General features: G+C 42.0%; 1 protein-coding gene across 1 annotated transcript; it reads right to left on the bottom strand.

The window, feature by feature from the left end:
- Positions 1 to 9,392: 9,392 nt before the first annotated feature.
- GHSR (growth hormone secretagogue receptor) lies at positions 9,393 to 13,506 on the bottom strand. The gene is made up of 3 exons (XM_032361602.1): positions 13,429 to 13,506; positions 12,272 to 13,197; positions 9,393 to 10,067 (listed from the first exon to the last, which is right to left on the bottom strand). Exons 2-3 carry the CDS (start codon positions 13,065 to 13,067, stop codon positions 9,763 to 9,765), a joined length of 1,101 nt encoding a protein of 366 aa, XP_032217493.1. The 5' UTR covers positions 13,068 to 13,197; positions 13,429 to 13,506; the 3' UTR covers positions 9,393 to 9,762.
- Positions 13,507 to 15,136: the final 1,630 nt, after the last annotated feature.

Genomic DNA, 15,136 nt, shown 5'->3' with positions numbered 1-15,136 from the left:
GATGAATTGCAAATTATGTAGGTATCACAGTTCCAAGTTCTCCTGTCTGTTCCATAAGATTCATCATTTAGCAAGAACATTATTTTTATCATGGCACTTTGCTTCACCAAAATTATGTTTGTATTATCATCCCCAAATAAATACATTAAACTTCATCGGGAAATGTTTAACCAAAATTACAATTATTTTCAGTAACATAAGATGCTTCACTTTGGCAAAATGACTCCCAAAAGCTTTATTTCATCATTTGGGTGAGAAAACTCAACCCATTAGTGAGATTAAATAATCTTTTATTTAAAGTGTCTGATGGCATAGATATAAAACTGGCCTCCTTCAACCTGTGCCAAGATCATCTTCTGACAATAGAGCCAACACAGTAACAGCAGTCATGAACTTTTGGTACCTGTGTGAGAAGCTGTAGAATCAACAATGAGTAAGATTAATTTAGAAGAATAATTATTTAAAAGAAATTATTTACTTTACACATACTGAAATGTAAATATATCTTCTAGCAGTGCCATGTATTAGATGATTGGCTTGGGCACAGTTTTCTTAAAAGAATTACTGACTTGAGAAGATTTATAGCAAAACAAAAAGCCTGTTAGCATTGTAACAAGAGTGTTTGGGGCATGCTCGACAGAAGGACTGCTTGGTCTCTATTTCTTGCATTTAATACACATACTTCTAGAATTCTCCCCATTTCCCACTGACCCTGTTAACTGGGTGCCTGGTCACTGTGTATCTTGAAAATTACGCCAAAAGCCATGGCACAACTGAAGGCAAAACCCCAGCAAATGGCGGTTACATATTGCCCCCACACATTCACTGCTCCTGAGATGGGAGGAAGTGACTTTCCTTACAACGTGTATAAGAATGCACTTCATTTTTTTTTTTCAGCAATTGTTTTGCATGCTCTACTGGGAATAGAGACTGGTTATAGTTGGTTGTCCCTCAGTTCCCCATGTATTACGGAGTGAACTCTGTTCATGGAACATGCATCTTGCATGTGTTACAAGACAAGACCATGGCAGAAGCTGGAACTATCAACTGGAGGTCGACCAGCTGTTCCCTAACCTTCTTTAACGCAACTACTAATGACAAGTCCTTAAAAAAAAAGAAACATCCAGCATAAAGGCAAAATCAGGATGCCTGGACAGTAGGAGTAACTAGTACTGTCACAGGCAGCGGGGACATTCGTCCCCCTAATGTCCCTTCTCAGCCAATGTTTCTGGGAACCACTACCAATGGTGGGAGTTGGCTTACGGCATGGAACCTTCTAGGCCCCCTAGGACTCTAGACAGTCTCTAATATGTTCTCTACTAAGATTTATTCTCTTTGAATGGAGCTTAAAAAGTTTCTAATTCTAAGTGATTTTACAATGGCAGTTAGAAGCGTTCTTAATTGGGTTGCTGGGATCCAGTGTTCTCCCTTCCCTGTGTCTAAGGTCCTGGATACGCCACGTGCTGGGAGGCCACGCTCTAGCACACCCTCACACTTATGCTCCACCAAATGAGTCATTTGTTCTCAAATCTGTCCCTGTCAAAGTGCCCTTGTTATTCTAACTGCTTGATTAAAATTACATTAAATTGATGAAATGTGATTGCAAAAGGAGAATCACTATTTCTTTGAAAACTACACTGACTTCTTTGGAAAGTCTCCATAAAGGCAGCTCACTAAAAAGCTCTTCATTAGCTGTGGGTTAACACTACTGTCAAAACTGGGGTTGGGGAGACATGAAAACTACAGAAGGATTCTGCATTCAGGTTTCTTCACACGCAATTTTGGGGGACTTGTTCTGCTCTAAAGAAACTCAAATTGGAAATTGTAGATTGTAAACAACCTAATAAATTGTGGTAATAAAAAGTTAATGTGTATTGGGCTCCTCTATGTGCCAGATGCTGCCCCTTTATATATATTATGTCACTGGATCCGTCAAGACCCACAACCAGCAGATACTTTTATGATATCTATTGTACTATTAAATCAACAGAAACCCAGAGAGGTTAATGCTAAATTATTGCCCTGTGTCACATGGCTGGTTAATTTTCTCCCGGGAGAAAATTCTGTAACTGTCTGGCTCCAAAGCCTATGCATACTCCACTTTTCATGCTTTGTTCCTGGAGCTTAAATTCTGAAAGAAGCTTTTGTGATAAAGGTTCTGAAGTAGTTATCCAGGCTGAGATAGTGAACACATGGCCATGAAGAGAGGCAGTCAGGAAACTGATTTTGCCAAGCTCTTGTCCCTTCTCTTCTGCAGCCTGCCTACTGAGCCTGAAATTGTTTTTTCATTCCATAAGTAGAGGTGTAAATGTCTCCTGGGAGAGGGCCCAAGGGTTCACTCCAAAATATATCAGCTGCCTTTTGAAAAACTGGCAGAAGCTTATCAATACTCTGGACAGAGCAATTACCCAGCATTTTTTAATTTGCAGCTGTTTTTACCAGCCATTCTAAATATTTGTGTATGGTCAATAAAGTTGTGGGGACACCTCTGCCTGACTAGGGTCAGGAACAGACAGATAAGTGAGGAGAAGGATTCTAGGCTACAGAGCGCCTAGGAGCGTGGACACACAATGGGGCTGTTTCACGCCATTCCAAGAGACAAAATGATAATGACAGCCACTTAATGAGCATCTGCTAGGTTTGGGTACTTTACGTGGGAGAGGAGTTGGGGGGAGGGTAAGGAACTTGCCCAAAGCAATGAAATTCCAGAACTGGAATGCAAGCCTGATTGCCGAGTCCTGGCTTTTCTCTCCTACCACCTCTCACCTCTCCGAAAGTTTCTCCCCTGGAAGCGCAAGTGTCCCATTGAGGAGCTGCGGGAGTTAGTGTTGGGTATGGAAGATGTCACTCTAAAAGTCAAGGTGCTAGAGGGCGAAAGCGGAGAATACGATCTGGAACAGGGCTGGGGGGGAAGTCAATCTCTGAACTGCAGCCGTGTGGTTTGCCATTTATCACTATTACAAGAATAATATACATTCTTTGTAGAAGCATTTGAAACCATGGGAAAATAGAGGAAAATATTTCCATGGACCAGATAATACTGTTAATACTTTCTATGCTGGATCTTTTCAGTCTTTGGTTCTGTGGACATCTTTTTTTCTTTTCTTTTCTTTACAGGATGGGACTTTTTTTTTTTTTTAACTTACAAATATCAGATAAATGTTTTCCCACATTATTAAAATTCTCCTACAAATCATTTTTAATGCCTGCATGGTACTCTAGATTAGAGAAAGTGAAAGCACTAGAACCTAGCTGGTCTGGGATCAAATTCCAGCTCTGCCATTTCCTGGTCACCTGACAAAACTCTCAGTTACCCCTTCACCCCCCCCCCCCCCCCCCGCCACGGGGATAATAATAAAACCTCCTCCTATGTATGTTGGGATGTTTACGTGAGAACAGGAACTGAAAGCCCTTATTACAGTACTGTATAAATATTAAGTGTTATTTTAAAAAGTTAACTGTTATCATTTCTGGAATTTATTTAACCAATTCCCTATTCTCCGACATTTGGGTTTTTTCAGGTTTTCAAAATCATGAATAAGAAGCAATGAGCACGGTTATGGAAAAAATCTTTGTGTACCTCTGTAATGATGTCTGGATGTGAAATGCCTGGATCAAGAAGTATGCAAAATTTACATGTATTCGATGCATACAGTCAAACTATTCTTCAGGAGATGTGTGTTAATTTATAATTATTTTGATGACCCCTTGAATGAAGCTGGCTATGGGATCGGGAGTTGATGATGAGCTAGGAGTCAGGAACCAAGGAACAAGCCACATTGGAACACTAGCCTCAGAATGTGAGACCTGCCAAGTCCCAGGGAGGCCTGCTGACCTCTCCTCTTTTGACCTCAGGATACCTGCCACAGGAATAAATGTGAGAGAAGGTGAGGGGAACTGGCTGGCACTGAATTCAAGGAGAGATGGACAGAAAGGATTGGAAGATATTGGAAAGGGCCTCAGCAGATCAGTAAAAATAAATCCCATGTTGGATAAGTTTACTGTGTTAGTAATCACTGCCGAGTGTTATTTATACATTTTAATTTAGGTACTGCCTTAAAGTTGTAATGAACTCATGTTAATAGCATATATATATATGATTTTGTGGTATGTAGAATACATTGAAATTTCACACCCTGATTATGCTTTATTCACTTCAAATGTTCTTCTTAAGTAGAAGTGATGGTGGCAATAGGTAGTAGGGTATTTGAAGGTCTTTTAATCCACAAATTAAAGTTGGCCAATTTATTGGTCCTCCCATTTTAGTTTTCAATTTTATTGGTACCTGGAATCCATATGCCTAGAAGCTAATGCCCAGGAGACATATAATCCAGTCTTTAAACCTTCATTTATCCAACCAACATTCATTATATGCTGACTACTGCATATAAGAGGTATAGGAACCCTTCCTTTGACTCAAAGAGCTTGTGGTCTTTGGGCCCCATGTTGCAAACTGTCACACCATTGGCTCTGGGGCGTGACAGGTTGTCAGGGAAGAGAGGTGAAGAGGGCATGGGGGTCACAGTCCCTCACAGGGTCCTTGACTTTTCTTAATATGGAAGCCACTTCTTCTTTTAGAAATTGCTTAACTCATTATTCAATATTGGAGCCCTTGGGGAAATAAAATTCACTGTAGCAAACACCTCCTCACAGTGGCAGAATACATATTTCAGAAATTAAAAGACAAAATAGAACTGAATCTGGGAGAGAAGTAGAGCTGAAATATCCCAGGCACCAAGATTTATAACTGTGCATGGGAGAAATTTTCTATAGGCTTTAAAAATATATTTATTAAGCCATTGTTTGGTTTAAGACATCCAAATGAAGGAAAAACAGTGTTTAATTTCACAAAACATGACAACTATAAACCCTTTAACATTCACAAAAAACTTAAGTAAAAAGGAATCACAAATCAAAATGTCATTAGTGACATTTATGACACATTGTAACAACACACATCAACAAAGATGTAAATTCTGTAATACCTAGAATAGAGCAGGTGTCTGAAATAGGAGACGATGCTATTTGGGTATGTTTATATGAGCAAGGGCTCTCCTGTAGGCTAAATCTGCAGTGCTCCAAGTGTTAGCTCTGAATGTTTTGTGGTTTGAGCCAGAGAAATATTTGGATTGGAGATGTTAAAAATCATAGAAAATCTTTCAAATTGTTCTCTTCATACTGCGAGGAGAGGTTGGGCGTGGGGAGTCTTCTTTTGGGAGGAACATCTGTAAAGTTTCGGCAGAACCTCTGAGCAGTTACATGAAGCAAGTTTTCTGGGGGCTTCACTGTTTTGCCAGTTTGGGGGTTAGTTGATAACCCCTTGTGTAATGAGTATACTATATCATAGCATAAAATAGTAACTGGAAATCTAGCAAATATCCAGGCAACTGGAAGGGCCATAAACCAGGAAGCTTTTTTTTTTTTTTTTTTTTTTTTTTTAAAGGGGATGATAATTCTCTCAACCAATATGGCTAGCTTCCAACACCCAGCAAGAGTTTGCATTCAAGGGGCGCCTGGGTGGCTCAGTGGGTTAAGCCTCTACCTTTGGCTCAAGTCATGATCTCAGGGTCCTGGGATTGAGCCCCACATCAGGCTCTCTGCTCAGCAGAGAGCCTGCTTCCTCCTCTCTCTCTGCTTGCCTCTCTGCCTACTTGTAATCTCTCTGTCAAATAAATAAATAAAATATTTTTAAAAAAAGAGTTTGCATTCAAAAGAAAAAACACAAAATAAGCCTCATGCAAACTTTCTCCCTCACCTTTTTCAAACTTTTTCTTGGCAATCATTTATTGCCAAGAATCAACATAACTGAATTCATTTAATATGAATAAATAAGTGAGCTGAAAGGGGCCAGTGCTTGCCACCAGCACATCACTTTCTGCCTATTTTGACTGACAGTTCGTTCTCTAGATAAAAATTGTGTTATCAACTCACTGAATTAACATGGATTAATAATAATCTAGTTAAGTTATAACTGGAGAGATCCTGGCCGGTGTTGCAATTTAAATTGCAAAGAAATCAGAGGAGGATCTTTGGATACACATTATTTTTATCTTTAATGATGTTGTTTACATTAGATACAGTGTTTCTGAAAGCAGAAAGCTCTATTCTACTCATTTAGACAATGTGAAAAAAAACTTTGATGTATGTATATATGTATGTCATGTTTTAAAGATGTACATAATGTTTTTTAAAAGATAAGTGAGTCTTTTCAGGCACCAGTCTTGCAAAAAATCTCACAGATTGTTTTTTTTTTAAAACTATATATAAGTATATCAATAACTGAAAAACAGCAAAAAAAATTATAGCTAAATTGTAATGGTTTCACCCTCTTAAGAAAAGCATTAGAGTGAAAAAGCTGGAGTTTCAGGTCAAATCCCATCACGATGACCTTCACTACAATAAGAAGTTGCCTATAAAGAATTGGTTTCCAAGTCTGACCAGTCACTGAAAGTGTTTCTAAATGTCATTGCCACAAAACTGTAACTTTAAATCATCCATGGCAAGAATGTTTTCTTTAAAGAAATTACTGAAAATTTCGTACTCATATAACAGTCACCTTGTATAATGAAAAAGACCCTACCCCTGATTCTGTGACCTGGGGTCAGGTGTGGTGGCAGATACCTCATTGCTGATATTACCAGGAAAATGGAAACATGAATTACAAGTGAAACCAATTCCTTTACTTTCTTCACATTAACAAAGCAAGCTGTGAGTGTCTTTATCACTGGCAGACATGCTAATCACATCTACAAATTTGACTGGTTTGTATAGGAACAGCCCATTTTAAATTTATTTTAAGCCAAATACACAAGAACACAGGGGAGATAAATAGGCAGCCCTTAAAACGCTAGAGCATCATTTGATCCATGGTCAACTGGAGATGTTTCTTTCATAGCCTAAAGTATTTATTATTACCTACTGCATCATAACACAGAAGTGATCATGAGCTCATTAAAGATAAAATCCTTGGCTGATTAGTCTCTAGAGCTTAGAACATAGCAAGCAGATACTAACTGCTTGTGAAATGATGGACTTTCAGAAACAATTTTCCTCCTTGTAAGTTCCTCTTTTCCCTGAGTCTTAAACATTTAGGATGACACAAAGATGTTACAAAGAATAAAAAGGCAATGATGGGAGGGCAAATTCAAGATCCATTTCTCTAAATATTATCTCTGAGTTCTCTCATCAACACCAGTAAAGGACATTGGTGTCCTTGCTATGTAAACTATGCCCCATAACTGATTTAGGCTGAGACTTTAGACCTGAACTCACCAGAAAGGGGAGACCATTGAATAGGCAGGCAACTAACTGAAAGTTAGGTTTGGTTTTCTCCAAAGCAACCAACTGTCTGATGGAAATCAAGCTTTCTTTGCTTATTTTCTCTCAGGTAGGATATACTTGTAAACAAAAACTCTTAGATTTCAGGAAAGTGAATTACCTCTTTGGGATTTGCTGGGCCCTATTTAAGATAATAATGCTGAATGACCTAATTAGTACTTCACAGGCTTAAATGAATGAGAGCATTTTTTAAAATGTTGATGCTGGGATGCCTGGGTGACTCCATGGGTTAAGCCTCTGCCTTCAGCTCAGGTCATGATCTCAGGGTCCTGGGATCGAGCCCTGTGTCAGGCTCTCTGTTCAGCGGGAGCCTGCTTCCTCCTCTCTCTCCCTCTGCCTACTTGTGATCTCTGTCTGTCAAATAAATAAATTAAATCTTTAAAAAAATGTTGATGCCTTTTCAAGAATTAACCGAATAAACAATTTGCTAAAGTTCTGAATTCAGATTAACTGGATAGTGCAGTTTTAGTGACAGGAAGGATTTTGAACATACCTTCCCCCAGAAATCTTTCTAATTATGATTATGTTTTTCATTTTTCTAATATAGTCAATTATTTCTGCATAGTAATCTTTATTTTTGGTAGAGGAGAAAAATCATTCTTGGCAATAATCTCCCCAACTGGTTCATTCAGTTCCACAGTTGAACCAATAACTTATGTAGGAATTCCTTGTCTGACTTAATAGTGTACAGGATTGTGAAGAAATCATTTTTAGAACAATATGCTTAATAATGCAAAAAGTTGACTATGGGAGGAGCAAGGTCAATAGGAAAGAAAATTTTAGTTTTATGACCAAAATGCTCAAAATTTAGCTGGAGGTGTCTAATCATTCATAAGTATGATTCAGAAGGAGACTGGGTATATAAGTAAACATATCCATCAGATAAGCAGTGGGATGTAAATAGCAAAACTAATTTGGAGACAGGACATGGCATAGGCATTTTGAAATAAATGGCTATAATATTTTTAAAAGCTTTGAATATCAATAAGCAGTAGCATTGAAGGAATTCTGAACTTTTCACCATTTGAAAAATGTCTATGTTCACTAAGTTCTTGTCAGCTTTCCAGAGTAAGTTATAAATTATCCCTTTATTCACAAAGCAAAGCCTAATGGTTGGCTTAAGCATTTTTGTTAAGCCAAATAAGGCAGTTTGTGATTTTCTATAATTTTTATAAAGTCTCATTTCCTGAATATTAACACCTATAATCCAACCTAATTTAAAAATTCGTCTTGGGGTGCCTGGATGGCTCAGTGGGTTAAGCCTCTACCTTCAGCTCAGGTCATGATCTCAGGGTCCTGGGATTGAGCCCCGCATCAGGCTCTTTGCTCAGTAGGGAGCCTGCTTCCCCCTCTCCCTCTGCCTGCCTCTCTGTGATCTCTGTGATCTCTCTCTCTCTCTCTCTGTCAAATCTTTAAAAAAAATTTGTCTTATATTTCATATCCATTTTCTTTGGAGCATGAAGAGCAGGGCATTTAGGTGTAATTTTGAGGATTTATTGCGCTAACATCCTACTACATTCACTATAAAGAACATTTCAGGGAATGAGTTTTATTTGTAAACATTTTTATAAGATTAACAATAATTTTACATATACTCTAGAACTACACTGTCCACTATGGTAACCATTAGTCGCATTTGGCTATTGAATACTTGAAAGGTGACTTGTGCAACTTGAAGAACTGAATTTTTTATTTTAACTCATTTTAAATGTAAAGAATTATAGTAGTGATTTTAGTTACGGGGAAACTTTTAGGTGTGTTTAGAAAGTTAGACTCATGAATCTACTTTCTCATCGGCAAATTTTACGAAACCTAAATCCATTAAGTATAAGTGGTGAAAACTTCAAATCCAAATAAGGTGTGCTGCAAATGTAAAGAACATTTCAGAGGCTCTGTACCCCACAAAAAAAGAAGGTAAAATTCTCATTAATAAGCTTTATATTGACTACTTAAGTGCCTTGCATTATATTTCTCTTGGACAGCACTGATCTGGAGCTATATGAAAATTTCTAGTATTTAAAAGTTATGTTTTAAATGTTTTATTTTAATGTCATTCTCTTAATCAAAATTTGTTATCATTATGAAAAAGTAAATCAGATTTAGTATTTACTCAGTAAGAAGTGCCCTAATCGTTCTCTCTGCCCATTCTCCTTTCTCCAAGTTGCAGAATCCTTGCTAGCACCACCAGCAGAATGCAAAATCATAAGACAGTGAATATACAGAAATAGTACATGAGAGCACTGATGAGTGTGCAATCAATCCAACTGCTCACACAGTACAAGTTCCATCTTTTCTTTCTTCCCAATTGTTTCCAAAGCTGTGTATTCCTAATTCCAAAATTAACCTTCAACTTCTTCCCAAGTTCTGCTGTGCTATGGCTTCTGGTTTAGAATAAGCGATGACTTTGCTCAGCAATGTGCATGGTCATGTATTAATACTAGATTCTGTCCAGGCCCGAGAGCTTTCATCCTTCAGAGTGGAGAGCTTCCTCTGGGAGAAGGGTTCAAATCCCAGAAGCTTGAACACTGCCACCCGGTACTTCTTGGACATGATGTTGTACAGAATGGGATTGATGGCAGCGCTGAGGTAGAAGAGGACAAAGGATACCAGATTGCAGTATTGGCTGATCTGCGCAATCTCCAAGGAGCCAGGCTCGAAGGACTTGGAAAATAAATATCGCCCTACATGGAAGGGCAGCCAGCAGAGGATGAAAGCAAACACCACGACAGCTAAAAGGACAACAGGAGAGAGAGTGTGAGCTCAAGAAATGTCATAGCAAGTCACATTCTATTTTGAAGCCATGGTTTTGTTTTATGTATAGTATCACCGTTGACTTCAGAGAAACATTATGTTCTGCTTGTCCCTATTTCTACTTTTTACCAAGATTGGGTCTGTCTGTACTAACAGTTCATCCATTTTTATTGAGCTTCCTAATCATTTCTACTTAACAACTATTTGAGTGGTTTTTATGACTAGACTGACCTATTGACTCAACCATTTATTCACAATAGTCTCCATTTCACCTGTGCCAGATACTACCAAACAAATACAAAGTACAGGGCCATACTCAACCACAGCTACATAGCAGAGTTTCCTGTGGGCACAGATTCCTTGTATATAATACAGACTTGTAAAGTTAGGATCTTTAGGAAGGAGACCAGGACAACTGCTTTTCTCTTTTCTTTTTTCTTTTTAAAAGTTTCACGAAAGACTGAATATGCAGTCAGGATGGAGAGTCACTGAAATGCATGATACCTTGCCACCTACGATAGACATAAGTAAGTTACAAAAGACCATAACACCCACTAATATTAATTATCATCCATCCGAGTCTTCATTTTACGCAGGGAAGAGAATTTTTGTCCAAGCCCTCTGAATTTCTAGATAAGTTTTTAAAATGCAGAAATCAAAGGAAAAATGACAGAAAATAATACTTCAGTCCTCGTACCATTTTAGCAATTCCCTTCATAAGGTCAAGGCAAAAGAAAATTAACATCGGTGTTGAGACACCAGTGAGGACAATGAACAGCTTAAAAATAAAATTGGAGGAGATTATTAAACTTATTCTCAAAACTAAGTTGCATGGTAACAACTGTTGGCCACCGTAGCAACAGGAATATTAGAATTCCCAGGAGGGCACTAGCAGGTTTACAATCTTTTAGTCATGTTGTGAGAATCACTGGCCTAGCAAATAAAATTTTTTTTGCATTCTTTGAAAAAGCTGTATCACCTTAATATACAAGATTCCAGGAGCTGTAAAATTACAAACACAAAAATCAACCTAGAACGACTTCTAAGAAGCACTAACTAAGCAAATAAATACAAAATGTTGGACTATAAGGAGGAATAATAAAATGTACAGAATCCGGCTTTGAAAAAGCCAATAGAATTAATGTTTTGCGTGGATGTGAACACATTTTGTATTACTTCACCTGTCCATTAAACTTGTGTAGCAAATATGCAGTACACGCCAGTCATGATGCTATGTGTTTTTTGAAGGACCATTTAGGGAGAGATAGTAAGTCCCGTCAGCTTACAAAGTCTTTTTTTTTTTTTTTTTCCTCATGTTGGGAGAAGCCTACCTATCTCAGTTATCCTGTATTATCCTGGACTATCCTACAGGCAGAAACAGGGGGTCATGAAAACAAATGCAGACTCCAGCAGGGATTTGCCATTGACTTCCTTTCAAAGCTTTCTAAACAGCAGCAGGGTAAACAGAAGGAATGCAATTACCTGGGGAAAAATGCAGGTCAGAAAGCACACCACAATGCTGAGAGAAGGGTGAATCATCTCTGGCAGAATTATCCACACTGATCATACCTTTGATTCAATTTACCACCAAATGCTTTCTAGATCCAATGGCTACTCCTCCCCCAAGCCCATGCCTGTTTTTGTCATGCAACTTAGGTATCCACAAATTGAGGCAGGAAGCTTAACCTCGTCTTTAACACTTAAAGACTACAGGAGACTTTTATGAAGTATCTCAGTTTTGAAGCAATGTCTCTGGGCTGATAAAACTCACTGAAGGGAAATATAAGGGGGGGGGCACCTTTCCCTGAAAAAGGAGAAATCAGAAGAAAAAGACACTAAGAAGTAGAGAGAATAGAGAGTGAAAACAATGATAAAGGGGATGGGGGAAGACAGATAAAGACAGAAACAGCAACAAACAAACCAACAAAACCAACACACACACACACACACACACACACACACACACACACACACACACACACACGGAGTGGGGCGGGCATACACCACGGAGAAACTGAGAAACCAAAGAGCAAGCTCAAGACAGAAACTGATGAAGACATGCAGATAGAGACCGAGAAGAACAGGGGAAGGAGGTAGAGGCTCAGGGAGAAAGGGAAGGGAGGGAAGGCGAAGGGAGAGGGAGAACCCGGGAGAGCGCGGCCGAGGGCGCCCTGAGACCCACCCAGCATTTTCACGGTTTGCTTGTGGTTCTGGTCCCTTAGCGAGGCGCCCACCGCCGCCTCGCCCCGCTTTCTTCGCCACAGCTTCCTGCCGATGAGGCTGTAGAGCACAGTGAGGCAGAAGACGGGCAGGAAGAAGAAGACGCTGGATACCCACACCATGACGGTGAGCAGTCCCGAGCGCACCGCGAACTCTGTGGCGCGACACTCGTTAGTGTCTCGAGGGTCGGTGCCGTTCTCGTGCTCCACCCCGACCAGCACGAAGATGGGCCCGGCGCTGCAGAAGGCCACGGCCCAGATGATCAGGATGACCAGCTTCACCCGGCCCTTGGTGACTACCACCTTGGCCCGCAGCGGGAAGCAGATGGCGAAGTAGCGCTCGACGCTCAGCGCGGTGATGGTGAGCACCGTGGCGTAGGTGCAGCTCTCGCTGACGAACTGGAAGAGTTTGCAGAGCAGGTCACCGAAGTTCCAGGGCCGGTACTGCCACAGGCGGACTAGGTCGAGGGGCATGCAGAGGAAGATAAGTAGGTCGGAGAAGGCCATGCTGGACAGGTAGAGGTTGGTGGTGGTGCGCAGCTCGCGGAAGCGCGACACCACCAGCATGGTGAGCAGGTTGCCCGCGATGCCCACCACAAAGAGTGCCACGCAGGTGGCGGTGACGCCGGCCAGCAGTGGCGCGGGGAAGAGCGGCAGGAGCTCGTCGGTCAGGGAGTCGTTGTCGGCGGGAGCGTCCCAGCTCAGGTCCGGCAGCGTGAGGTTGTACCCGGGCTCCTCGCTCGGCGTCGCGTTCCACATGCTGCCGCCTCGGCTTAACTGGCTCTGGGATACGACTGCGCTCAGAAGCTGGCCACGGCTGGCCTCAGAAGGTCCCCTTAGGCGCGGGAGAGTGCGAACGAGGAGCCGCCGCTGGGTCTCAGGGAGGATGCTTGGAGAGGAAAGAGAGGGAAGTGAGAGGCAGAAGCTTAGGGAGAAAGTGAGATTGAGAGCTTGGGGCGAAAACGGGGGGAAGGGAGGGACACACACACAGACACACACGCACACATGCACACGCACGCACTGGTGGTGAGGACAGTGTGACCCACCGGTCTTTCTGGCACCTCTGTTTTTCCCCATGATCTCACCCAAGCTAGCCCCTAGCTGGACCGTACTCACGTACCTGTCACCGGGGCAGCCCCGCCAGTCCTGGCTCGCCTGCGCCTGCCTCTTGCTCCAACCGCATCTCGCAGTTCTAAAGTGTCCTGGCGCGCGGCGGCCTCGGAGACCCCGCACTGCAAAATGAGAGAGAAAGGAGCTCTCTTTCCAGCTTTGAGCGCCGTCTGTTAGTGTGGTCCAGAAGGGCAGGTCACACCCGGAGGTGGGGGCGGGGATGGTGGGAGTGGCGGGGAGAACAAGGTCTTCGGTTGCCAGAACCCGAGTTCTTCCTCAAAAAGGAGTAAGAGTTGGTAATGGACCTGGTGGGAGAGGAAGCAACCGTGCCCCACCCGACTTGCAGAAGGGCGAGAGGACGGGGAATAAAGGACCCAGTGTTTGTATGCTGACCTGAGATGGGACCGGTGCACACCTGGGAAGAACCTCGGGCAGTTCTAGAACCTTTGGTCTTTTTAACAAAGAGAAACAGGCTCAGAGTCGTGTGCCACTTGTCCAAGGTCACTCAGTTATTTGGGGGTTCAGGGACTAAACTTGGGTCTCCCTCCGGATTTGGACTTCTGAGAGTGAAGGGCAAGATAATGTGAATAAACTCTGTTCTGAATCCCAGCCCTTTGTACAGTCCTTCACCTCGGCGGTGGTAAGGGGTATGTTGTGTAAGAGATTATTTGCCTTCTGCAAATCTCCGGGTGGAGCAAGAAGGAGCAAAAGGAACGGGACCTGGTGGGAGAGTGTAGCAGGCAAAGCAGGAGGAGCGCAGGCTGTGAGGCTGGCAGGTAGAGGGTGAACAGTAAACATTTTTTTGAGGCATCACTGAGTTTTGTGTAGCTGTGTTCGCATGGGCAAGGTCAACAACCTTTTTATTTTAAACTGCGACGATGTTTTGAGGGCCACTGGGAGTGGGTGTCAAGTGACGGGGACACAGCTGGATCTCAATGAAAAAATATATGGGCTGCATTACTGTTATTGGGTTTGCTGTTGAAGGGCAGGATCTGTGCCCGGTGGAAATGCGTCCGAGGCCACTTGCAAGGTGACGCCCCTGAGGGCGACCTGTATGTCCCCTGCCCGGAGCTAGGAAATCGACAGCCTAAGATCTGAGGCTAGCGTCTGCCAGGTTCTCACGAACCCCCTTGGTCCCTTCTGGCCCGGCATCTTGGCAAGAATCCAAGAGCGTGTTCAGCACCGCGGCCAGCGGCCGGTCCCTCCTCACATCTCTCCAAGACTCTGGCAGCTGCGGCCAAGACATCTCACCTCTTTCCACTTGCGCCTCAGCACGTCAGTCCTGCTCCACGCAGATTCCCGAGAAAAAGGCACATGAAGCGGCCGCGCCTACCGCACCTATTGTGCTCACCTGCCCCCGGCCTAAATGAGAATCCTTTCATTGTGTTAGAGAGGCTTTCCTGAAGCACTTTAGTGGATTTGCACATGACTTTGACAGATGTTTTACATCATATCTAGTCAATTGTTAATGCTTAGAAGTCCACAAAGATCTAAGTCTGGATATTTCCACACATACATGAAAGATTGCATGCATAGTGAGAGACTGCATGAAGGAGGTTTGACACAGGCAAGCTACTAGAGAACACACTGCGGAGGTGCGTTACAGATATTGTACTAAACCGACATTTTAAAAAATTTACTTCAAACTACTAACTACTATCTTCAAAAAGATTACAACTAGGTCAGGCCACCAGTTACAGTCGACTTCAACACTTCCT

The sequence above is a fragment of the Mustela erminea genome, chromosome 1 (genome assembly GCF_009829155.1).
Source record: "Mustela erminea isolate mMusErm1 chromosome 1, mMusErm1.Pri, whole genome shotgun sequence".
Taxonomy (NCBI): Eukaryota; Metazoa; Chordata; class Mammalia; order Carnivora; family Mustelidae; genus Mustela; species Mustela erminea.
This window is presented reverse-complemented; position numbering and strand designations above follow the sequence as displayed.